General features: G+C 44.3%; 1 protein-coding gene across 9 annotated transcripts in view; it reads left to right on the forward strand.

Moving 5' to 3' along the window:
* PDZD2 (PDZ domain containing 2) overlaps positions 1–27,072 on the forward strand; it is a 257,387-nt gene that overhangs the window by 200,344 nt on the left and 29,971 nt on the right. For all 9 annotated transcript variants that reach the window (XM_088652634.1, XM_088652636.1, XM_088652631.1 and 6 more), the window contains 8 exons: positions 15,210–15,324; positions 16,433–16,578; positions 17,066–17,185; positions 18,546–18,660; positions 20,546–20,619; positions 21,066–21,291; positions 23,455–23,572; positions 25,490–25,622. In XM_088652634.1, coding sequence (XP_088508760.1) covers positions 15,210–15,324; positions 16,433–16,578; positions 17,066–17,185; positions 18,546–18,660; positions 20,546–20,619; positions 21,066–21,291; positions 23,455–23,572; positions 25,490–25,622 — 1,047 coding nt within the window. The remainder of the gene's footprint in view (positions 1–15,209; positions 15,325–16,432; positions 16,579–17,065; positions 17,186–18,545; positions 18,661–20,545; positions 20,620–21,065; positions 21,292–23,454; positions 23,573–25,489; positions 25,623–27,072) is intronic.

A 27,072-nucleotide genomic window follows, 5' to 3' on the forward strand; every position in this document is an offset into this window, starting at 1 on the left:
GACTTCTAGATGGGAATCCCTAGAGGATTTTTTACTTTCCTGCTATCTTAAGTTTCCAAATGTCCCTTCCCTTATTGGAGGCGATTTTAACGCTTGGATAGCTTCAAATCGGGAGGCTCTTATAAAGTCTAAATGGTGGGTCGACCCCGGCACTCAAACATACGATCCAGTATATATCCCCACTAGAATATCAAAGGATGTAAAAGTCAATAAGGCGGGAGTGATGCTTTATCAGATGACTTTACGCCTGAATTTAATTATTTTAAATGGTAGATGTCCTCCAGATATTCCAGGAGAATTTACCCATCTAGGGTTAAAATCAAACAGTGTCCTCGACTATGTATTGGTCTCCCAGGATCTATTTTTGAATGTCACCTCTTTTAAAATTGACAATGCTCAATTTAGTGACCATCTTCCCCTGTCAACCAAGTTATGTGTTGACTGGCAGTTGCTCGACTGTTCCCACCCAATCCCGGTGATTGAGGAGTCGACTACTAAAATAAAGGGGATTAAATGGTCCCCTGCCCTTGCCCATAGATATAGGGATTTTATCCGAGAAAAGTTTCCTGGTGACCAGCCGGACGTAGGAATAGTCCCGCATGATCCAATTAAGTGTATGGGGTTTTTTTTCCTTGTCTGATAGTAGTTTTAACTCGCTTTTTTACTTCTCCAGCCTATGGAGTTAAAAACCATTATTTTGAATTTGGCGCCCCTTGGTTCAACTCCTCTTGCAAACAAGCCAGACTCCATCTACACACGATATATAATGACTATAAACTCTCCGGTGCTCCTGCCTTACCTCCATCTTATCCCCTGGCTAAAAAAGCATACAAACAGGCCCAGAAATCAGCCAAAAGGGAATGGCAATTAAATTGTTGGCAGACTATAATTACTGCCTCAAAATCTCATAACTCCCGGAAATTTTGGTCTTTAATAAAGGGAAGAACGAGGAATTATCCCTTAACGGTGATCCCGGCCCCTACGTGGGAGCAGTTCCTGAGAAAATATTTCTCAGTGGCAGAAGCTCCGACCACTCACTGGAGACCTTCTTCTAATCCCCTTTCTGTCTGGCCCAACACCGACCCTGCTGAAATCTTAGAATTGATAGCTGAGCTGAAAACTGGTAAGGCTCCCGGGCCGGATTTGGTCCCTGTTGAGGCTATAAAGCTACACTCTGCATGGTGGGCAGGGATTTTAGCTAAAACCTTCGACGCCATAAATGCCACGGGCTCAATACCAGAAACATGGAAGGAGGCCATTATAATTCCTATCTATAAAAAAGGCCCCCCCGGTGGCCCAGGGAACTACCGGAATATTAGTCTGCTATCATCCATTGGGAAAATATATGCCCGTTTTTTGCTCGCAAGGTTGATGAAGTGGTCGGTTGAGGCTGACCTGATTAAGCACGAGCAAGCTGGATTTAGATTAAACAGATCCACAACAGATCAGGCAATTATTCTTTATCACTTAGCCAGGAAATACTCGACACCTCGACGGGGCCAACTTTGCGCAGCTTTCATAGATTTGAAAGCTGCGTTTGATAGTATCCCGAGGAAATTACTATGGGATAAACTTGCCCGTTGGGGTATAGATAGAAGACTCCTGTGGCTTATCTCCCAACTTCATGCCGGGTCTGTGGCCAGGGTGAGGTTAACCCCTGCTGGCGACCTAACAAACCCAGTGCCAGTAAATAAGGGAGTACGCCAGGGCTGTATCTTAGCGCCACTTCTTTTTAACTTATTTATCAGTGATATGAGGAACCCATTAGCCGACTCACATAAATTTATCCATGCCCCTCGAATAGCAGATTATCGTTGCCCATTACTTCTCTATGCAGATGATGCGGTGCTACTCTCTTACTCCAGAGTGGGTTTAAGGGGGGCACTAAAGATTTTTGCAACTTATTGCTCTCTTAATCATCTGTCTATCAACCACACCAAGTCCAAAGTACTGATATTTTCAAGGAGTCGTAAACTTTATTCATGGAAACTGGAGGGTACGAAAATCGAACAAGTACATAAATTTAAATATCTAGGAATTTATTTTCAGTATAATTTAGGGTGGAAAGCGCATGTTGAATACCTTCAAAACAAGACAAAAGCCCTATCGCACTCCCTCCTCCGTTTTTTTCTTTTCTGAGGGGGCCCTATTCATCCCTGCGGCCTTGAAAGTGTATAGCATTAAAGTGTTGGCTACAATGGCCTATGCTGCCCCTTTATGGGCTGCTTTTGCAAATCTCTCCCCTTTAGAGTCGCTTCAAAGCCAATTCTTACACCGACTCTTAAAATTACCAACATGCGTAAGTAATGCTGATATTCGTTTAGAAATGAAGATCCCTTCAGTTGAGTTAGTCTTATGGAGGCGAGTTTTGATTTACTGGATATCCCTATGGCATAAACTCCCGAACCACTATCTTATTCAATGCACGTGGCGGGATGACTTCACAAATTTGTGGACCGGAAAAATCCATGCCAAATTGCTGTCCTATGAGATCTCTCCCTCTGAATTGCTCAAACTGGATCTAAATGCAGCAAAAAGGTGTATAAACCAAAGGTTGGATGATGCGGAGTTATACCAAAATTGTCTAGCTGGTGGGGGAGTCTGCTCACCGTTAAATATCGGCATAACCCCTATTTACCGTACTCCATCCTACTTAACAACGCTTATGGCCGCGTCTCATCGATATGCCTTCCTTAAAGCTAGGTTCAATGTTTTTCCAACTAACGTGCTGAGACATAGATTTACTAAGGGCCAAGTCTATTCAATGTGTGCTTGCGAAATGAAATCAACTGAATCTTTACACCATGTTATGTTTATCTGCCCTATGTACAGTTCGGCTCGTGCTAGTATATTAAACTCCATAATCCAGCCTATGCCTGACAATCCAGTTGACCTTCAGCTAGCCTGGGTTCTTCAAGATGTGGACCCTTATATCACTCTACAGGTTGCTAAATTCCTAACAGCTGTCCTCTCGTACAAGAGACGGAATGGAATGTTAGCTGATTACTGATAGTTATAAGAATTTTTTTTTTTAATGACACCAGATATTGATTTTAGTTATGCGCCTAAATTTTTAATCTCAATCTTAAACCTTCAAGATATGTTTTTTGAATTGTTAATATTTGTCCTTGTGAGCTGTGAATTGTGTTATATTATCTGTGGTTTGTACGAGTCTGCGGTTTTTATTTGATTTGTTTTGTTGTGTTGTGTTTTATGATGGGCGTACAGCCGAATAAACATCTTTGCTTTGCTTTGCAGATATGGATCCAGTGGTACCTTGGTTCTCAAACATAATCTGTTCCAGAAGTCCGTTAGACTTCTGAAACGTTCGAAAACCAAGGCGCGGCTTCCGATTGGCACATGCGCCCTGGAAGCAATAGCGGACAACCACCTCTGATGTTCAGGTTCTGAAAAACATTCAAAAACTGGAACACTTCTGGGTTTTCGACGTTCAGGTTCCGATTTGTTCGTCAACTAAGCTGTTCGAGAACCAAGGTTCCACTGTATTGCGTATTTATGTACGGTATTTGTATTTTTCTGAATGTAAATAATTTGAAACTGTGCTTATTGTGTATTTATTTACGCGTTTTGATCATCCCCCTTTTTTTTGCCCTGAAAGTGTATCAGCAGCTCACTCTGAAGGAAGAGATTTCAACCAGGAAAATAGTGTGTATGTGGGGAAATGGTTAAACAACCTCTTCTGCAGTGCCATTGCCCCTTGTCAGTTTGTTCCCTTCCCACCACAGTAGTTAAACCTAGGAAGCCACCGTATGCTAAGACAGACCATTGGTCCATCAAACTCAACACTGTCTGTAGTGACCGACAACAGCTCTCCAGGGCTCTACCTGGAGATTCCAGAGATTGAACATGAGACTGACTTCCTCCGCGCAAAGCAGATACCCTGCCAATAAGCAATGGCCCTTGAAGGTGTCACACTGCAGAATTTCCTAACGTGTAATTTAGCTTGTATCCAGGGCCAGATTTAGGTTTGATGAGGCCCCAAATTACTCTGGGGCTTTCCCTCCGCCCACCCCACAGCCAGCCAGGGAGAAGGGAGACGGCACCGGGCGGGCAGCGGGGCAGGCTGGCCAGCGCCCCTGCTTCTGGGGGGGGGCAATTGCCCCCTCCTGCCCCCTGCCTACGCCCATGTCATACACAGATTCTCATTGTGAGGTCACAATGCCAGGCTGAGGTGAGCAGGCTGAGGTGAGCAGGCTGAGGTGAGCAGGGTTTATTCTTAGAGCCTTGCTCTGTGAATTGTAAACTTAGTCTCTGATCTCAGATTTTTAAAGTGTTCTTTAAATGAGCTGCTATGTGTTTGCGATGTCCCTCTTTTCCGCGAGCCCTTCTTGGGGCTCTTCGCCAAGGACCGAGAGAAAAAATCTTCAGCTGCTGCCGGCGCAGGCGATCAGCACGAAAGTGCTTACATGTATGTTCTGATTGGGTTTAATTTTGGGTGGGTGTGTGGCTATTGGTGTTTATTCTGTGACGATCTGATTGGTTAAGCCACTTTGAGTTCCATTGGGAAATTAAGTGGGCCTAGAATGCTTTAAAATAAATAAGCAATCATACTTCAGAACGTAATTCAGCGTATTTAGCATCTACCAGACTAAGTTCAATGTGTTGGTTTTGCCTCAAGCAGCTTGGGGACAGGATACCTGACAGATTATCTAATCCCTTATATACCCAATCCACCACTGTCCTTTCAGCACTTTTTAGGGATCAGGTCATTAGTGTTGCAGGACCTACGCTTCAGAAATCCGTCCCCTTGTGCATTAAAATAATAATAAAATAATAATTTATTATTTATACCCTGCCCATCTGGCTGAGTTTCCCCAGCCACTCTGGGTGGCTTCCAACAGAACAGAACATTAAACTGCAATAATCTATTAAACATTAAAAGCTTCCCTGAACAGGGCTGCCTTCAGAGGTCTCCCAAAAGTCTGGTAGTTGTTTTTCTCTTTGACATCTGGTGGGAGGGCGTTCCACAGGGCGGGTGCCACTACTGAGAAGGCCCTCTGCCTGGTTCCCTGTAACTTGGCTTCTTGTAGTGAGGGAACTGCCAGAAGGCCCTCGGCGCCAGACCTCAGTGTCCTGGCAGAACGATGGGGGTGGAGATGCTCCTTCAGGTATACTGGACTGAGGCCATTTAGGGCTTTAAAGGTCAGCACCAACACTTTGAATTGTGCTCGGAAACGTACTGGGAGCCAATGTAGGTCTTTCAAGACCAGTGTTTTGTGGTCTTGGTGGCCGCTCCCAGTCACCAGTCTAGCTGCCACATTCTGGATCAGTTGTAGTTTCCGAGTCACCTTCAAAGGTAGTCCCACATAGAGCGCATTGCAGTAGTTCAAGCGGGAGATAACCAGAGCATGCACCACTCTGGCAAGATAGTCTGCAGGCAGGTAGGGTCTCAGCCTGCGTACCAGATGGAGCTGATAGACAGCTGCCCTGGACACAGAATTGACCTGCACTTCCATGGATAGCTGTGTTGTCTCTGTTGTCCTTTTGGCAACTGCTGAAGACCTTCCTCTTCCAACCAGCCTTTTACAGTGGTACCTCAGGTTAAGAACTTAATTCGTTCTGGAGGTTCATTCTTAACCGGAAACTGTTCTTAACCTGAAGCACCACTTTAGCTAATGGGGCCTCCTGCTGCTGCCGCTGCGCTACCGGAGCACGATTTCTGTTCTCATCCTGAAGCAAAGTTCTTAACCCGAGTTACTATTTCTGGGTTAGCGGAGTCTGTAACCTGAAGCGTCTGTGACCTGAAGCGTCTGTAACCCGAGGTACCACTGTATAGAGAGAAGTTCCCTCGACTGGATCTATACTGCAAATGTTTTTAGATGCTTTATCGCTTGTCAGTTTGCCGCCCTGGGCTCCTTCGGGAGGAAGTGTGGGATACAAATTTAATAAATAAAATAGATAACTGTGCACCCTGCTTTATTCCACTCACACCCATGTGCATGACATAGAGCTTGTAGGTGGGGGGCACTTGAAATTCTGCACACACTATAAGCCTTGAGATGGGTGCCATTTATGACCCCCATTTATTTACTTTTTAAAAATCAATATTTTAAGTTAACACTAAAATATTTATATATAGCAAAAGAAAGGTGTAGCACTAGAACACCACAGAGTTATAATAGTAATTTATTGTGGTGCTATGACACTATGCTACAATAGTGCTGAGGTGTGTTTAAAACAACCACACATTTTTGTTCACTGCCATCTTAGCAACAGGATTAATCGCAGTGACTGAAAAACAATTTGTTTTTTAATCTTTCTTTCTTTCAAAAAATACATAATCAGAAAAAGTATTTTAGTGATAATTGAAAGATTAAAATGTTATAATATTATACTGAATGTGTCCTGAGCTGTGATAGGTTCGCTATCCACCCTTTGAATTTTTTTGGAAGAGAAATGCTAAAGGCATCTGCATCTGTGGAGATTGCGCTACTATTATTTTCTTTTGGAAAATGTTGAGTTTTTGTTATCTGAGAAGAGATGGAACAGCACCCAGAAAATTCACCTGGACGATGACTGGACAATGGTAGCATGTGCATGCTCTGTAAACAATGAATGAATGAAGCATGGCAATTCCATGTCTCTAGTGGGAGCTTCGCAGCTCTCTGCTGAAAGTGATCAGCCAGTAGGAGGCAGCCCATTTTGCAGTCCAGTCTACTGTTCCACTCCAGAGGCAGATGGCTGGGACCAGTTACATCTGCAATGCTGAAGTAGAGGAGGAAAGCGGAGCTGCTAGGTGTTTTCCCCCCAATGACTGAGATCATGGTCACCTCCAGAGAAAACATAAGGGTGATGCTGCTGTTTGTTTGTGTCTTCCACCAGTGCTGATTGGTTATTTGCCATGAGTTGGGGTGTGTTATGTGCGGTATGATTCTGTTGTTGTTGGCTGGCAGATATATTGTATGAGGTGGTAGGTGGTTGTCGTGGCTGTGTGCTTTTATGTTGTTTGGGAGTTTGCATTGTGCTGCCTAGTGATTTTCTCTTATCTTAGCTACATAGGATTATTACAGATATGGATCCAGTGGTACCTTGGTTCTCAAACATAATCTGTTCCAGAAGTCCGTTAGACTTCTGAAACGTTCGAAAACCAAGGCGCGGCTTCCGATTGGCGCATGCGCCCTGGAAGCAGTAGCCGACAACCACATCTGATGTTCGGGTTCTGAAAAACATTCAAAAACTGGAACACTTCTGGGTTTTCGACGTTCAGGTTCCGATTTGTTCGTCAACTAAGCTGTTCGAGAACCAAGGTTCCACTGTATTGCGTATTTATGTACCGTATTTGTATTTTTCTGAATGTAAATAATTTGAAACTGTTCTTATTGTGTATTTATTTACGCGTTTTGATCATCCCCCCCTTTTTTGCCCTGAAAGTGTATCAGCAGCTCAGTCTGAAGGAAGAGATTTCAACCAGGAAAATAGTGTGTATGTGGGGAAATGGTTAAACAACCTCTTCTCCAGTGCCATTGCCCCTTGTCAGTTTGTTCCCTTCCCACCACAGTAGTTAAACCTAGGAAGCCACCGTATGCTAAGACAGACCATTGGTCCATCAAACTCAACACTGTCTGTAGTGACCGACAACAGCTCTCCAGGTCTCTACCTGGAGATTCCAGAGATTGAACATGAGACTGACTTCCTCCGCGCAAAGCAGATACCCTGCCAATAAGCAATGGCCCTTGAAGGTGTCACACTGCAGAATTTCCTAACGTGTAATATAGCTTGTATCCAGGGCCAGATTTAGGTTTGATGAGGCCCCAAATTACTCTGGGGCTTTCCCTCCGCCCACCCCACAGCCAGCCAGGGAGAAGGGAGACGGCACCGGGCGGGCAGCGGGGCAGGCTGGCCAGCGCCCCTGCTTCTGGGGGGGGGCAATTGCCCCCTCCTGCCCCCTGCCTACGCCCATGTCATACACAGATTCTCATTGTGAGGTCACAATGCCAGGCTGAGGTGAGCAGGCTGAGGTGAGCAGGCTGAGGTGAGCAGGGTTTATTCTTAGAGCCTTGCTCTGTGAATTGTAAACTTAGTCTCTGATCTCAGATTTTTAAAGTGTTCTTTAAATGAGCTGCTATGTGTTTGCGATGTCCCTCTTTTCCGCGAGCCCTTCTTGGGGCTCTTCGCCAAGGACCGAGAGAAAAAATCTTCAGCTGCTGCCGGCGCAGGCGATCAGCACGAAAGTGCTTACATGTATGTTCTGATTGGGTTTAATTTGGGGTGGGTGTGTGGCTATTGGTGTTTATTCTGTGACGATCTGATTGGTTAAGCCACTTTGAGTTCCATTGGGAAATTAAGTGGGCCTAGAATGCTTTAAAATAAATAAGCAATTATACTTCAGAACGTAATTCAGCGTATTTAGCATCTACCAGACTAAGTTCAATGTGTTGGTTTTGCCTCAAGCAGCTTGGGGACAGGATACCTGACAGATTATCTAATCCCTTATATACCCAATCCACCACTGTCCTTTCAGCACTTTTTAGGGATCAGGTCATTAGTGTTGCAGGACCTACGCTTCAGAAATCCGTCCCCTTGTGCATTAAAATAATAATATAATAATAATTTATTATTTATACCCTGACCATCTGGCTGAGTTTCCCCAGCCACTCTGGGCGGCTTCCAACAGAACAGAACATTAAACTGCAATAATCTATTAAACATTAAAAGCTTCCCTGAACAGGGCTGCCTTCAGATGTCTCCCAAAAGTCTGGTAGTTGTTTTTCTCTTTGACATCTGGTGGGAGGGCGTTCCACAGGGCGGGTGCCACTACTGAGAAGGCCCTCTGCCTGGTTCCCTGTAACTTGGCTTCTCGTAGTGAGGGAACTGCCAGAAGGCCCTCGGCGCCAGACCTCAGTGTCCTGGCAGAACGATGGGGGTGGAGATGCTCCTTCAGGTATACTGGACTGAGGCCATTTAGGGCTTTAAAGGTCAGCACCAACACTTTGAATTGTGCTCTGAAACGTACTGGGAGCCAATGTAGGTCTTTCAAGACCAGTGTTATGTGGTCTTGGTGGCCGCTCCCAGTCACCAGTCTAGCTGCCACATTCTGGATCAGTTGTAGTTTCCGAGTCACCTTCAAAGGTAGCCCCACATAGAGCGCATTGCAGTAGTTCAAGCGGGAGATAACCAGAGCATGCACCACTCTGACGAGATAGTCTGCAGGCAGGTAGGGTCTCAGCCTGCGTACCAGATGGAGCTGATAGACAGCTGCCCTGGACACAGAATTGACCTGCACTTCCATGGATAGCTGTGTTGTCTCTGTTGTCCTTTTGGCAACTGCTGAAGACCTTCCTCTTCCAACCAGCCTTTTACAGTGGTACCTCAGGTTAAGAACTTAATTCGTTCTGGAGGTTCATTCTTAACCGGAAACTGTTCTTAACCTGAAGCACCACTTTAGCTAATGGGGCCTCCTGCTGCTGCCGCTGCGCTACCGGAGCACGATTTCTGTTCTCATCCTGAAGCAAAGTTCTTAACCCGAGGTACTATTTCTGGGTTAGCGGAGTCTGTAACCTGAAGCGTCTGTGACCTGAAGCGTCTGTAACCCGAGGTACCACTGTATAGAGAGAAGTTCCCTCGACTGGATCTATACTGCAAATGTTTTTAGATGCTTTATCGCTTGTCAGTTTGCCGCCCTGGGCTCCTTCGGGAGGAAGTGTGGGATACAAATTTAATAAATAAAATAGATAACTGTGCACCCTGCTTTATTCCACTCACACCCATGTGCATGACATAGAGCTTGTAGGTGGGGGGCACTTGAAATTCTGCACACACTATAAGCCTTGAGATGGGTGCCATTTATGACCCCCATTTATTTACTTTTTAAAAATCAATATTTTAATTTAACACTAAAATATTTATATATAGCAAAAGAAAGGTGTAGCACTAGAACACCACAGAGTTATAATAGTAATTTATTGTGGTGCTATGACACTATGCTACAATAGTGCTGAGGTGTGTTTAAAACAACCACACATTTTTGTTCACTGCCATCTTAGCAACAGGATTAATCGCAGTGACTGAAAAACAATTTGTTTTTTAATCTTTCTTTCTTTCAAAAAATACATAATCAGAAAAAGTATTTTAGTGATAATTGAAAGATTAAAATGTTATAATATTATACTGAATGTGTCCTGAGCTGTGATAGGTTCGTTATCCACCCTTTGAATTTTTTTGGAAGAGAAATGCCAAAGGCATCTGCATCTGTGGAGATTGCACTACTATTATTTTCTTTTGGAAAATGTTGAGTTTTTGTTATCTGAGAAGAGATGGAACAGCACCCAGAAAATTCAACTGGACGATGACTGGACAATGGTAGCATGTGCATGCTCTGTAAACAATGAATGAATGAAGCATGGCAATTCCATGTCTCTAGTGGGAGCTTCGCAGCTCTCTGCTGAAAGTGATCAGCCAGTAGGAGGCAGCCCATTTTGCAGTCCAGTCTACTGTTCCACTCCAGAGGCAGATGGCTGGGACCAGTTACATCTGCAATGCTGAAGTAGAGGAGGAAAGCGGAGCTGCTAGGTGTTTCCCCCCCAATGACTGAGATCATGGTCACCTCCAGAGAAAACATAAGGGTGATGCTGCTGTTTGTTTGTGTCTTCCACCAGTGCTGATTGGTTATTTGCCATGAGTTGGGGTGTGTTATGTGCGGTATGATTCTGTTGTTGTTGGCTGGCAGATATATTGTATGAGGTGGTAGGTGGTTGTCGTGGCTGTGTGCTTTTATGTTGTTTGGGAGTTTGCATTGTGCTGCCTAGTGATTTTCTCTTATCTTAGCTACATAGGATTATTACAGATATGGATCCAGTGGTACCTTGGTTCTCAAACATAATCTGTTCCAGAAGACCGTTAGACTTCTGAAACGTTCGAAAACCAAGGCGCGGCTTCCGATTGGCGCATGCGCCCTGGAAGCAGTAGCCGACAACCACATCTGATGTTCGGGTTCTGAAAAACATTCAAAAACTGGAACACTTCTGGGTTTTCGACGTTCAGGTTCCGATTTGTTCGTCAACTAAGCTGTTCGAGAACCAAGGTTCCACTGTATTGCGTATTTATGTACCGTATTTGTATTTTTCTGAATGTAAATAATTTGAAACTGTTCTTATTGTGTATTTATTTACGCGTTTTGATCATCTCCCCTTTTTTTGCCCTGAAAGTGTATCAGCAGCTCACTCTGAAGGAAGAGATTTCAACCAGGAAAATAGTGTGTATGTGGGGAAATGGTTAAACACCCTCTTCTCCAGTGCCATTGCCCCTTGTCAGTTTGTTCCCTTCCCACCACAGTAGTTAAACCTAGGAAGCCACCGTATGCTAAGACAGACCACTGGTCCATCAAACTCAATACTGTCTGTAGTGACTGACAACAGCTCTCCAGGGCTCTACCTGGAGATTCCAGAGATTGAACATGAGACTGACTTCCTCCGCGCAAAGCAGATACCCTGCCAATAAGCAATGGCCCTTGAAGGTGTCACACTGCAGAATTTCCTAACGTGTAATTTAGCTTGTATCCAGGGCCAGATTTAGGTTTGATGAGGCCCCAAATTACTCTGGGGCTTTCCCTTCGCCCACCCCACAGCCAGCCAGGGAGAAGGGAGACGGCACCGGGCGGGCAGCGGGGCAGGCTGGCCAGCGGCCCTGCTTCTGGGAGGGGGGGCAATTGCCCCCTCCTGCCCCCCTGCCTACGCCCATGTCATACACAGATTCTCATTGTGACGTCACTATGCCAGGCTGAGGTGAGCAGGCTGAGGTGAGCAGGCTGAGGTGAGCAGGGTTTATTCTTAGAGCCTTGCTCTGTGAATTGTAAACTTAGTCTCTGATCTCAGATTTTTAAAGTGTTCTTTAAATGAGCTGCTATGTGTTTGCGATGTCCCTCTTTTCCGCGAGCCCTTCTTGGGGCTCTTCGCCAAGGACCGAGAGAAAAAATCTTCAGCTGCTGCCGGCGCAGGCGATCAGCACGAAAGTGCTTACATGTATGTTCTGATTGGGTTTAATTTGGGGTGGGTGTGTGGCTATTGGTGTTTATTCTGTGACGATCTGATTGGTTAAGCCACTTTGAGTTCCATTGGGAAATTAAGTGGGCCTAGAATGCTTTAAAATAAATAAGCAATTATACTTCAGAACGTAATTCAGCGTATTTAGCATCTACCAGACTAAGTTCAATGTGTTGGTTTTGCCTCAAGCAGCTTGGGGACAGGATACCTGACAGATTATCTAATCCCTTATATACCCAATCCACCACTGTCCTTTCTGCACTTTTTAGGGATCAGGTCATTAGTGTTGCAGGACCTACGCTTCAGAAATCCGTCCCCTTGTGCATTAAAATAATTGGTCCATCAAACTCAATACTGTCTGTAGTGACCGACAACAGCTCTCCAGGGCTCTACCTGGAGATTCCAGAGATTGAACATGAGACTGACTTCCTCCGTGCAAAGCAGCAGCTCACTCTGAAGGAAGAGATTTCAACCAGGAAAATAGTGTGTATGTGGGGAAATGGTTAAACAACCTCTTCTCCAGTGCCATTGCCCCTTGTCAGTTTGTTCCCTTCCCACCACAGTAGTTAAACCTAGGAAGCCACCGTATGCTAAGACAGACCATTGGTCCATCAAACTCAACACTGTCTGTAGTGACCGACAACAGCTCTCCAGGGCTCTACCTGGAGATTCCAGAGATTGAACATGAGACTGACTTCCTCCGTGCAAAGCAGATACCCTGCCAATAAGCAATGGCCCTTTAAGGTGTCACACTGCAGAATTTCCTAACGTGTAATTTAGCTTGTATCCAGGGCCAGATTTAGGTTTGATGAGGCCCTAAATTACTGGAGGTAATGGGGCCCTTTATATGTTCAGCTGTCCTTTGTCAACAACAAATGGTCACTGTTTTTTTGTGTTGAATAAATTCTATATGGTAATTTATGGACCTAATAGGTATCTGAAGCCATTTGTGCATGTTGCCAGGCAACCAGTCCAAACAGAATGTAGGCACCCTATATATAGAAATGAGCAAACCAGTGATATTTTAGGGAGCAGGCTAGCAGGCGGAGCCCATTACTTACATCATAGGAGCCTACACAACACAAGGCACTGTTGCTATTTGTAGGTTTTATTTTATTTGTTTTTTATCTTGTTTTGGAAATGTACATCCAGGTTTTGTTCTTTAAATTGGGGGGGGGGGGCAAGAGAGCTGGGTCCTAAGATAATAGCTTTTTTAGTTTATACGTAAATCCTGCACAGCCTGTATCTGAGGGTTTTGTGGTTCCACTGTATCATATTGAAGATTCCTATGCCATAATAATCTAAACAGAAATATTCCCTTTTTGTAAGGACCTTCCCACCAACTGAGATCAAATTAGAATCAAACTGGAAATGTTTAACTGAAGGATAGCATAAAGATGTAACTTAATTACAAAAACAAAAAACAATGTAGGAAACAGGAGATTTGTGGAGCATAGTGTACATAGTTTATTCCTGCCACAGGCCCATAACATGGTCACGAGACATCGTCACAATTCAATTTTCACAGTGTAGGAAGATCACTTATGCCACACTTAATGTAGTACAAAGTAATTAATCCATTTCCCATGCAGGAGGAATGAATATATGAAGCCATCATCAGGCAGAATTTCCTTTGGCTGCTCTGGGAGTTTAGCAGAAGCCCTAGACAGTTGCTGCTTTCTAACAGTTACAGAGGAGCGAGAGCACGTTTTAAGAAGGAAATGGATGAACTGGAATGGGTCCAGAGGAAGGCAGCAAAGGGACGGAGGCCTATTGCACACAGCAGGAGTGGGGGATCTTTGGCTTTCCAGGTGTAGTTGGACTACAATTTCCAGGGATAATGAGGCCAGTAGTTCAGCAACATCTGGAGGGCCAAAGGTTCCCCACCCTGGGTGCATAGCTCTGTTTAAGGCAGGCATCCCCAAACTTCGTCCCTCCAGATGTTTTGGACTACAATTCCCATCTTCCCTGACCACTGGTCCTGCTAGCTAGGGATCATGGGAGTTGTAGGCCAAAACATCTGGAGGGCCACAGTTTGGGGATGCCTGGTTTAAGGTATAGCAGCTATCCTGCCTGTAGAAAGGAACCTATAAATGAGCCAAAGATAGAAGAATTCTCGGGGCATCTCCACATAGGGTCTAAAACAGGGGTGTCCAGTTTACAAGAGACTGCGATCTACTCCTACTATTAATAAACTGGCAGTGAACTACGCATTGAATTGACCAGAGTTGTTTAGCTTTTTGGGGGGAGGGGGAGCCGAAGTTGCTCAGCCTTTTTTAGGGGGAGAGACCAGAGTTGCTGATCAGGTTGGACAGGTGTGGTCTAAAACATGAGTTGAGTATCCAAAGAGTGGAATGTTTACAAAAAATATCTAAAAGTGTATTATCCTAATAATTCCATATTGGCAGATATGGAATAACGTTTGTTATATAAAAATGAGATTAAGGAAAAATAGAGAAGAAAGGAAGAAAACTATAACGAAGACCCGTAGAAAATAAAGAATTTGAAATTGTAATATTAGAAGGACGGGAAGTGTCTAAGAGGGAAGAAATAGGATGTAATATAAGGATGGTATACTGTTCACATTGCGAAGAAGAATTTATTTTGAATTATGTATTTTGTTTTTTTGTATTTATCTTTTTTGTATGAGATACGATGAGAAGAAAATTTTCGTTGTATTTATATCATACATATATTATATTCTGCATTATTTTAAACAATAAAGTCTTATTTTAATAAAATAAATAAATAAAAAATAAAACATGAGTTGAGGCTGTGGATGAGGATTAAATGCCCTGCTGGTTTTTTAAAAACTCTTTCACACACATTATAATCATACACACAGACCGAGCTACAGAAATGCAGTCACAGCTTCACGTACCAATAATTTCGACCGTTGCTTCATACCTCACCTTGACTCGAAGTACAGAGATTATGTTACCCCTCATTCTGATGAAGCTGCCAGTATTTATAATTTGGGAAGGAGCGCGGCTGTTTCCGTCACCTTGCAGTGGGTTCCTGTGTTCCCCGTGCCAGGAGAAAAACAAGTGGGTGGTTTACATGGTTAGAAACCTCTGCATAACTATGTCACAGCAATAGATTTGACGTTGCCTGTTTTTTTAAGCTTCATTAGGATAATGGCTAACCCGACTGTGGAAATGATTACCTGTCCCAAGAACTTAACAGGATTCTTTTTCCTTCTGTTTTCAGGAGCCAGATCTGACAGATCTAGGTAACTCTGCAGATCCTACTGGTGCAGAGGGATCCAAAGAAAACTGTCAAACTTTGGGAGGTGGGATATTGAAGTACAGGAGCAGATCCCAAGGTACAGTTGATTTCATTCGAGTGGGTGAATAAAAGATTTTAGAGGATGTAGTTAAGAAAGGCTCCCATAGAATCATAGAGCTGAAAGGGACCTCATGGATCATTTGGCCAAGTCCCTGCAATGTAGGAATATGCACCCATACGGGGTTCAAACCGGTGACCTTGGCGTTATCAGCACCATGCTCTAACCAACTGAGCTAACCCATAAGGCAATGCTCTGGCCTCGTCCACCAACTATAATTTCCATTGGGGGAGGGAGCATAGCTCAGGGACAGAGCACGTGTGTCGCATGCAGAATGTCCCAGGTTCAATTCTCATCACCTTAAGCTAAAAGCACAACCAGGTAATAAATAGGTGACGAGCAGAAACTCTGCCTAAGACCCCGGAGAGATGGTGCTGACTTTACGTATGCACTGCTTTTCCCAGACTGAAACTCACAATATGAGATTAGTCCTGAATCTCTTAAGCTGTATGCAGCATACTTTGTTATCTGATACTAATTTTGACTGCAACCCTTTAAAGCAGGGGTCAGCAAACTTTTTCAGCAGGGGTCCGGTCCACTGTCCCTCAGACCTTGTGGGGGGCTGGACTATATTTTGGGGGGGAAATAATGAACGAATTCCTATGCCCCACAAATAACCCAGAGATGCATTTTAAATAAAAGGACACATTCTACTCATGTAAAAGCACGCTGATTCTCGGTCCGTTCGCGGGCCGGATTTAGAAGGCTATTGCGCCTGATCCGGCCCCCGGGCCTTAGTTTGCCTACCCATGCTTTAAACACACCAGGGCCTATATGTTACGACTCTGCTCTGAAAGTGTTTTGAGAATGGCAGTTTGCATTTCTGACTACTGGGATAAATTATTGCTACCCACGTGTGTGTGTGTGTGTGTGCGTGTGCGTGCGTGTGTGTCTATATATATATCTATAGATGAAGATAAAATTTATCATCATTTGTTTATATGATTTAGGAAATTTACCCATCAATCACTTCTGAATGTGCATACAAAATGTTAAAAGCAGTGTACCTGATTCCATCACAACTGACAGATGTTAAAAGATGCTTCTAAATGTGTGTAATAAACGGCATCTCTGGGTTGTCCCTCAGGGGCGGCAGCGCGTTTAGAATCCGTAGGCGAAGATGACGAGTTGACAGTGGAAAACGGAGATGTGAATTATGAAATAGCCATGAAATATTCCCGGGGAGGGAGAAAACATTCTCTCCCACAACATTTGGACACAGGAACCAGACAGGTGAGGGGTTGCACAGTTTACTGTCTTTAAATGACCAAGGAATCCCGCCCCCGCCCCCCAGTCACAGTTTTAGCATGGTTCATTGTTGCGGGTTAATAAAAAAGGTGACACTCCCCCCCTAAAAAAGACAAGAAAACTTTGCATGCATCCACTAATGAGGTGGTGGAGAGGAGAGAGAACACAGGGACACCTGTCTTGTCTTTAGGTGCATATCCAGCTGAGGAGAGAAGGGAGAGGTTTGGAGATATACATTGGGTTCATATCTCCCTGCAAGGGCTCCCAGGTACTTCATCTCGCCAGAAAAAGATTTCTGAAGATGCACACAAATTTTAAATCAGTGAATTCAAAGTAAAGACTAGACATAGAATTGCCACATGTTTGGGATGTGGAACAGCAAACACTAAAAGAAAGCCTCTTTGGGGAAAAGCAAATGCAACGCAACAGCTTTGGCTTATTTCTAAATATTGTGGTTGTTTCATTTGCCCAGGAATACCATATTGTTAAGAAATCTACCCGCTCTTTAAGTGCTGCCCAGGTTGAATACCCATGCCGACTCACCCAGCCATCTATTATTTCCAACATTGTCCTGATGAAGGGGCAGGGCAAGGTAAGATTATTTGCAAATGTCTCTAGTGTCTGTTAATCTGGTGCATACTAATAGAATTCTGAGTTATAGTTTATAGGTTACAAATTATATTCCCATCTTAACACTAATTTACCTTTATAGGTAAAGGGTAAAGGGACCCCTGACCATTAGGTCCAGTCGTGACCGACTGGGGTTGCACACTCATCTCACATTATTGGCCAAGGGAGCCGGCGTATAGCTTCCAGGTCATGTGGCCAGCATGACAAAGCCGCTTCTGGCAAACCAGAGCAGCACATGGAAACGCTGTTTACCTTCCCGCTGTAGTGGTTCCTATTTATCTACTTGCATTTTGACGTGCTTTCGAACTGCTAGGTTGGCAGGAGCTGGGACCGAGCAACGGGAGCTCACCCCGTCACAGGGATTCGAACCGCCAACCTTCGGATCAGCAAGCCCTAGGCTCAGTGGTTTAACCACAGCGCCACCTGGGTCCCAATAATTTACCTTTATATATGCCCTTAAATGTAGCTTCTGGGAATACTAATTGTGCCAATTCAAAAATGCGGGTGCAATTTTAAAGGCAAGTGCCTTTAATGATGCCACCACAAACTCATGGGTCACACTGGAATGATTTAGGCCCACATATTGGTACTAACAGCCAGCACATTTAAACTGCTTGGACTTAAACATAGTTTCTGAAAATTGAGTTGGTATTTTGTTGCTCCAGGTTTGGTTTGGGTTGTTGTTTGTTCATTGTTTTGTTGTATGTGTGACGGGTATAGGGCTCCGTTGAGTTGTTTATGACTCAATTAGGAGCCTCTGATTATCGCCCGGCGCGCTTCCTCTCCGCTTCTCTGCTTCCGTAGAACCGGGCTGGCAGTAAAACACACACACAGCAGAGTTCTTCTTCTCACACAGCGAAAGCTTGTATAGCCGTTGGATAAAAAGCCTCTTAAGAACACACAGAGTCCAAAGTGTTCTAATAACTACTTAAGTTTATTCTAGAGAGAAAATAACAAACAACCTGGTGAGAGCGCAGACATCTTGCGACCGTCTCCCAGGCAGAAACGAAACCAACTGCAACATACAGAAACACTTCTGGTACATTCTGTAACATGATCTTCCTCAGTGGTCAGGTGCTACAGTACACAGTTAACTCTTTAGTTACTTGTTACTCATCACAGTATGTGCATCTTGAAAATATCAGTATATTTTTTTAAAAAAGTGGTAAATCACACATCTCCTATTTTACACCATTCTAATTTTCATAGTGGATGCTCGACCTAGCTGATAATCCTCTTTCCTCTTAGTCCCGTAAGGTTAAGATGAATTAACATTTCAGTTTTCCACTCCTCTCCACCCTCTTCCTCCCTGTACTCTGCAGGGACTTGGATTCAGCATTGTGGGAGGGCAGGATTCTGCCCGGGGACGCATGGGCATCTTTGTGAAGACCATTTTCCCAAACGGGGCTGCAGCCGCTGACGGCCGACTGAAAGAAGGTATTTGTAGCACAAGAGAAGAGATTTCTGCCAGTTCAGCTTGTGAAGCCATACATTGCAGGCAGAGGCAGAGCTAGCTGCTCCGGAACCCGGAGCGGCGCACATGCTGTCGACCCAGAGGTGGGGCCATGGGGGCAGGGCGAGCCTCCTAGGGGGTGAGATGCTTCCTGGGCGGCGGGGAGGCAGGGAGGAGCTGCGTCGCTTTGCCAGCAGCCTTCCTCCCTTCCCTCTTCCTTTTGACTGTTCATGCAAGGCTCCCCCCCCCCAGAAGCATCCCGGGAGCGGGGGGCAACGGCACACTGCCCGCCCACGACTCCCAAGCCTCCCCCGAGCTGTCAAAACGAAAGGGGAAGGGGGGAAGGCCGCTGGCAAGGCGGCACAGCTCCGCCCCTTCCTCCGACAGCTCAGGGCAGGCTTGGGAGTTGCAGGTGGGCAGCGCCCCCCCCTCAGTGATGACACCTGGGGCAAGGCAAGCCGCCCCCACCACTCCCCTTCCTCCGCCCCTGACTGCAGGGAGAGGAGGGTTATAGTGTGTTTTGCCATTGTCCCGTCTCCTCCCTCAGCCAAGCATGGGAACAGGAGGGGAGGAACTCAGAATCCCTCGCCTCCCATGCTTCTGGAGTGGTTGGCAAGGCAGGTGAGAGAGGGGGCGGGGGGGGGGGAGAGCATCTGAAATACTTTGAAACGAAAGTGGGATGGGAAATATTTATTTATTTATTTGCAAATATATGTATATGCTTGTTTGCCATTACAACGAAACCTCTAAGCAAGTTACAAAGATAGAGATAAAAAGCTATTAATATACACGAGAGGCCAAAATAGTGGAAACCTTTTGGGAAAAGTGTATTTCTGAGGTTTGATGGATCATAATACCACTTTTTTTGGAGCAGTACCATATAATTATATATCAATGGAAAGGTAATTTAATGAAGAGTGTAATGCAACAAAGATTGTTCAGTTATCTGTATTCTATGGAAAGTTATAGGCAAATAAACAAAAAAAAGGAAGCACAACTTGCTTAGGTTGATATGCAGTAGCTTTCCTTCATTTGAATGTAGCCAATGAGCATGAGTGTTTCAAGAGTCAAAAAGGTGTTACGAGCCGTCAAACCTCGGAAATACACTTTTCCCCCAAAAGGTTTCCACGTTTTTGGCCACTAGTGTATTCATAAGAAATGTTAACATTGTTAAATAGAAGGTAAGTGGAAAGCAGTCAGTTTTCATATACAGTGGAACCTCGGTTTATGAACACCTCGGTTTATGAATTTTCAGTTTATGAACGCCGCGGACCCATCTGGAACGGATTAATTCACTTTCCATTACTTTTAATGGGAAAGTTCGCTTCAGTTTATGAACGCTTCAGTTTATGAACAGACTTCCGGAACCAATTACACCCATGTTTCAGTTTATGAACGCTTCAGTTTAAGTACTTCGCGGACCCGTCTGGAACGGATTAATCCACTTTCCATTACTTTCAATGGAAAAGTTCGCTTCAGTTTATGAACGGTTACTCCGCGGACCGTCTGGAACGGATTAATCCACTTTCCATTACTTTCAATGGGAAAGTTCGCTTCAGTTTATGAACGCTTCAGTTTATGAACAGACTTCCGGAACCAATTGTGTTCATAAACCGAGGTACCACTGTATGGCGGTGCAATGGGTCATTGAGTTTGGCTGTAAGCCAGAAGGCTGTGGTGGCTTGAGCCCACCCAGGGAGAGATGTGGGCAGGATTCCTGCATTGCAGGGGGTTGGACTAGATGACTCTTGGGAACCCTTCCAAACTCTATGACGATAAAGCAGAAACACACCAGGGAGCCTGCTCATATTTCTCAGGATAAGCACTTTGTCTTCTCTCTGCATATTAACGCCTGTTTTGCCTTTCCAGGAGATGAACTCCTCGAAGTTAACGGAGAGTCCTTGCAAGGACTGACCCACCAGAAAGCCATTCAAACGTTTAAGGTAACATAACTTCAGGCAGGACCTTCCAGCAGTAGCAGATGATGGGCTGGAGCAGAAACATGGATTCTGCCCAAAATAATTCTATTTCCATGGCTGCCCTTTAAGTGTCTGGATCTCAGTTTCATCACATGGTGGCTTCGTTTAGACGAGAAAGGAGCCATGCTTCCCCTGAGCCACTGGGAAAGCAGGACCCTGGACTAGATAGGCCACTGGCTTGATCCTGCAGGGCTTTTCTTGAATTCTCACAGTATGTTTTTATGTTTCCCTGTCACAGTGGGAATATTAACTCATCCTTACATATTTAGATGTCTGTCCGAGGCCTTGGCTTTTATCAGGGGATGATAATGCCACCTTAAGTTCCACGATGAAAGAAAAGTGGGAAATAAATATAGTTATAATAATAAACATAATGGTAAACGTAACAAACTGTACTCTTGCCTCTTTAGCAACTCAAGAAAGGTGTGGTGACCCTCACCGTCCGGACCAGACTTCGCAGCCCAAGCCTTACCCCATGTCCTATGCCTACGTTACTGAGCCGTTCCAGCTTACCAAGCTCTTCTGCCAGCGCAGGACCCCCTTTGCCCGGCTGCGAAGATGCAGATGTTTCCACTGCAAATCGCAAGGGGCCTGGTCCCAAGGACAGGATTGTCATGGAAGTGACTCTCAATAAAGGTTTGAGGAAACTTTGACTGCTATTTACAAAGGGTTGTGGAGGATCACACAAACCTTGTGGGCATTGGGGCTTTTTTGGAGGACAGGGAACCCAAAAACGGTGCCTACTTTAGAGAAGGAGTAGGCAGACTTAAAAGTTTGAGAAATCTCTCTTGATTTTCTTCTATAACCTTGAGATCCACCAACCAGAGCCCGTGCCTCTGAGCACATTCTCAACTGGGATGTTAGAAAGCAGCTGTTTCCATTCTGACCCTCATTCGTCACAATCAGCGCAGTCTCCTTTCTGCTGCAGTTCGGATTGCAAACTGCTGTGGCAGTGTAGAGAACTGAAGTTACGATTGGAAAAATGAGAAACAGAGAGAGCCCAAATTTAACAAATTCATCCATCGCAAACGTGTCATTGCCAACAGGTTTTCTTCTTTGGCAACATATTTTCTTCAATCACATGCTTTTCTCTGTAAAGGGTAAAGCCTTGGATTAAGTGAAAATGGAGGCTCAGGATGAACCCACCAGGAAACCACACAAGTGGTGAAATATTAATAACCTTCTGTGGGGGAAGCCAAGGGAGACAGGCAGAAATAGAATCATATACCTGCTGCTGTACCGGAAGCAGCAGCTCACCTGGGGAGTGGAGACCCAGTGCTAACTTCCCAGAAGCAGTGTTACTGCCCCCTATTGGAAATTTTAGGTGCACCAGCAGAGCCAAAGCAGTGCTTCTGCCATTGCACCCACAAACCTCTGATCTCGCTGTCAGTTTGCCCCTTCTCCTTCCCAGTTAGTGGCAGCGACCCCTGCTGCCAGAAAGCTAACATTGCAACTACACCTCGCTGTGTGGGCTGTTTCTATGTTGTACCAGCTGAACTAACCCCACCCCTACCACAAACTGACCTATGTGAGGGAACTCAGCTGAAGGGCACCATCACATGCCTGCTTCAGAGTTGACTCTTGCTAAAATCCTGGTTTTCGCCCTGTTTCCCTTTTCTCTTGCCCTCCCTTTCCAAGTCCTCATCCTCATGGGTCCCTTTGTGAGTTTCAATTTTTAAAGAGATCGTTCTTATAGAATGATAGCCTTTTATAAATGTAGTGAGCTGCTTTGGGAACTCCTCTAAAAAACAAGAATTACCAATCCAGTAAACAAACAAACAAGCCATGTGAATGAAAACAGTTCAAATCTGGTTTAAATTTATAGTTCATGTAACCCCCCTGGTCAACTTTTGTCAAGAATTTTCGCTGGAAGCAGCGACATTTTTGCATTGAGAGAGTACACTCAATTATTAAAAGCTTGGGAGTAAGGACTCTACATGTTCACATTGGAAACTGACATGGAAAGACTTTGTAATGGGCTTTCTATTATTTAAATTTGCTCTTGGGCATAAGCACAGATGGGGGGTGGGGGAGAAGAAATGAACATAAAGTCAAATGTTTAAATAGACCACTGTGAAATTCTCTCATTCCCCACCAACTTCCAGAAGGCCTATTCTGTGGGGAAATCCAGGATAATAGACTTTATTCAACTAGTAGGATTATTAGGGTGCTTCCAAACTGTTGCTGCTTTCACGGGAAATTCAATCACATGCCAGAAAATTCAGGTTGCACCATTATAACTGACTGGGAAGTCTCACGCAACCAACCTGCTTCCTTTAACAGACCAGACCATTTGCAATAAGAACAGTGATGGGACAAAATAAAAAAAATTCCTTCAGTAGCACCTTAAAGACCAACTAAGTTTTTATTTTGGTATGAGCTTTCTTCTGAAGAAGTGTGCATGCACACGAAAGCTCATACCAAAATAAAAACTTAGTTGGTCTTTGAGGTGCTACTGAAGGAATTTTTTTTATTTTGCTTCGACTCAGACCAACACGGCTACCTACCTGTAACTAGTGATGGGACAATCACTGAAAAACATCATCTCACTTACCTGCAAAAAAAGTCGGTATATATGCTCATTAAATAGTTAATTTACCTATTCTCCCTTGCAAACAAATCTGGAAGCACCCAGTAACCTGTTAAGGCAAGGTTTTTGCACCCCAGATAATTTTTTTTAAAAAAATTAACATATACACAGTCTTATAAGTAGCCTATAAGGAACAAACCGTAATAATTGCCGGTGTCCATTGTGATCATTGCAATAAAGAGTGCAATAATCTTTGCTCTTTGTTTCAGAACCAGGTGTTGGGCTGGGCATTGGTGTTTGCTGCCTCACACTGGAGAACAGCCTTCCAGGAATTTATATCCACAGCCTGGCCCCAGGATCAGTGGCGAAGATGGATGGAAGGTTAAGGTTAGTCAACCACAAATATTGTTATGCTGATGTCAGTGTACGGTCAATATGGGTGCGGTTGTTTTGGTTTTCCCAATGTAATGCCTATATATTTGGTTCGAAAAATGGGTTCCCAGTGATACCATTGGGAATACAAAGGCGCCTACCGGCCTCCATGCACCTCACGTGGTCTAAGTGGTGTTATGGCATCCTGGGTTCTGATACAGAAGAAAGGTGGGATATAAACATAAGAAAGTAAAAATTGCTGCCAAATTTCATTTGGCGGTGGTGAGGAAGGCTTGCACCAGCCTGCTTGTTAAGCTTTAGACACTGTTATAAGCATACACACCTGATGTTTCTCATTTTGGGAGCCATGGGATCTGCATTGCCTGTGGCTCCCAGTGGCCCTGGGCATTTCGTGCATGGTGATTTCATACAGCTGTGATCTAACTTCGCACGGAGTCTTAATTGCCAGATAAGTTTGGGAAAACAAGAGAGAGGACAGTAAGGAATCACAATAGGGGGTGTGTTTGTGTGTGAGTCAAAAGAATTGGTTGAGCTGGACTCAAACCGCCAAGGGCTTAGAGGATCGCATTGTAGAAATCCTCATTTTGAATTTTCTTTTTTTTGAGGCTCAACCCATCCCCACATCTCTGCCATAAATGCATCAGCTGGCCGGCCAATCCTCCCCTATTATATGGGAATAATCATATTGACCTACCTTACAAGGCTGTTGTTGGGGTTATTGATAAAATTTGTTTTGCTTTTATTTATTTTAGTTCCCCCGCACCCCTTTTTTAATTCTACTTTTCAGAGCCCAAACACACACACACACACACACACACACACACACACACGTAAAACTAAAACTGCAGCAGAAAACACACCCTAGTCTGCACCAGCAGTCCAGATAAAACAAATGAAAGAATTTTATAGGATATAAAAAGGAAAAAGCAGCCATAATTTAAAATATAGCTCAACATCTTTAACTAAAAGCAGATTGAAATGAAAAGATATTAAAGCCTGGGGCCAATTCTTTCCTTGAAGAATTGTCCAACTCCATATGTGCCCACTGGACCACTTCAGTCTGTGGAACTGACCCTTTTACACACAATGTCCGTTGCACACTTGAGAGAAACCAATCTTTCAGTGTGACAGCATCCATTCACTGGAACTCCTTGCCTATTAATATTAGGCAGGCAACTTTCTTGTACTGCTTTCAGCATATGCTAAACATCTTTTTGTTTAGGCAAGCCTGCTCAGATATGTAATTTTATTGTGTTTGTTTGTTTGTTTGTTTGTTTGTTTGTTTGTTTTAAAACCGTCTGTTTTTCTAATTTTATTCTATCCGGTGTTTTCAAGGTATACTTTCATCACAGCTTTTTAAAAAATGAACATGTCATGCTATTTTATGTAAACTGCTTAGTTATACGTTTTGATTAAGCAAGTACATAAATCTTGCCAAGAAAAAATAAATGAAATAAAGACCTGCCGAGGGAGTTCCATAGGTAGAGGGATACCACTGAAAAGGCCTCACCTCCTGTTTAATTGGCTCTGCTGAAAGGCCTACAAGCAGGGCCTCTATGGCCAATCTTAAGGCATAGACCATGGGTAGGCAAACTAAGACCCGGGGGCCGGATCCGGCCCAATCACCTTCTCAATCCAGCCTGCAGACAGTCCGGGAATCAGCATGTTTTTACATGAGTAGAATGTGTGCTTTTATTTAAAATGCATCTCTGCATCTCTGGATTATTTGTGGGGCATAGGAATTTGTTCAATTTCCCCCCCCCCCAAAATATAGTCCGGCCCCCCACAAGGTCTGAGGGACAGTGGATAAAAGCAATTCCTGGACTCAGCAGTTGGTGTGTGTTTGCACCCTGTCAGAATGCTTACGCCTTATCAGCTGACATGTTAAACTGCATGTGTTTGTTCCCTTAGCCGTGGGGATCAGATGCTGGAAGCATATTCGGTCAGTTTGCGTCATGCGGCTCTGAGCGAAGCATATGCCGTTTTGAGCGAATGCGGCCCTGGCCCAGTTAGCCTTATCATTAGCCGCCATCCCAACCCAAAGGTAAGGAGACATGCAGCCTGGGCCATTACTGCCCCACACCTTTATTATCCTCAAATGTCTGAAATAGGTGCACATGTAGAAATACTTTATTGCAACAGGTCATCCATGCTTCTTCATCCAAATGTGTCATTAAGCTTAATTCCCAGCAGTTCCAGTTGGGGGGGGGGGTTGTGACCCCCTTTAAAATCAATGTAAGTGTTGCTGCTACAAGTTTCCATCCAGTGGATTTGAACCTATCTCACAACCCCAAAGTAAAACCCCTGCATCTCTCCTTCCTATAAGGCCCTTCTCCATCCTGTATCCTATCTCTGTACTATAAGATAGGATGCAGGATGGAGAAGGGCCTTTTTGGTGTTGGCACTTAAGCTGTAGAAAGTAAAGGCGTGGCAGGCCTTAGGCTGGCACAGCTATTAGAGCATTGCCTAGTGTGTTTTGACCAGTGATCCTCCTCAGGAGCGAAAGGTGTCCATATTTCCTACTCATATATCCTGCTTCTTGGAGGAAGTTGTTTTAATTGGTGTACCAGAATGTGACAGGTTTGTCCTTCTCCCAAAAGCAATGCTGGGAGGGAAAAGCAGTGTCCATTGAATGCAAACTTTTCCTTCCTTGAGCAAGGTGCTCTCCCACCTCCCAGCAGCTGATTGAGGCATGCTTTGCTCCAGCAAAGGGATAATCCAGAGCTCCCTTTCAGTTCCTGTTTGTTCCTTTAAAGTTCTGCCCTTATCCACTACCCACCTGGTGTCCTGTCCAATGTCACACGTGGGGCGAGTGGGCATGGCTTCTCAAAATGTTCTGGCTTGCCACGTTTGGCCTATGAGCCAAAGATTCCCCACCCCTGATACAGGAAAACACCCTTCCCCAGGAAATTCCACAAAGCCCACTTCTGTAGCTTGTAAGTAAAGTCCTTCATATTTCAGAGAGTGCCTTGTGTTTTGGAGCGGATCTTTTCCCATTATTTTGCAATTTGCTCTTTTCAGGTTTCATTTCTGTTGAACTTGTCTAGTTTTACATGAAAACATTGTTTATTTTCATTTTTGCTTGTTTAAAGCATTTATACCCTGCTCTTTAAGCCCCAAAGGCTCTCAGTGCATATTAATGATGACGATTCATGCATATGCAAATACAAGAGGTATCCTTCTTTAACAATCCATGTTTTTATAGCTAATCCACATTCCATCGCACAGAATGTTTTTGTTACCATATTACCTGGTATTGGGTTTTTTATGCCCTTCCAAAACCATTACCACAAAATATATTTTTCTCCCTTTTTTTCATTACTCTGAGTGAATGTGACATTAAAACCTCATTTAAACTGCTGAGTTTGCTTGGGGTTAATTCTGTTCTTCTCTATTCAACAAAGTTCTGATTTCTGACCCACCCACGTGCCTAATTTTAATTCTCGAAAGAGGCATTTGATTTCCACTGGCCTCACAAACCACAAAAGTTGATT

The sequence above is a fragment of the Zootoca vivipara genome, chromosome 10, assembly GCF_965207765.1.
Source record: "Zootoca vivipara chromosome 10, rZooViv2.hap1.1, whole genome shotgun sequence".
In the NCBI taxonomy this organism is placed as follows: domain Eukaryota; kingdom Metazoa; phylum Chordata; class Lepidosauria; order Squamata; family Lacertidae; genus Zootoca; species Zootoca vivipara.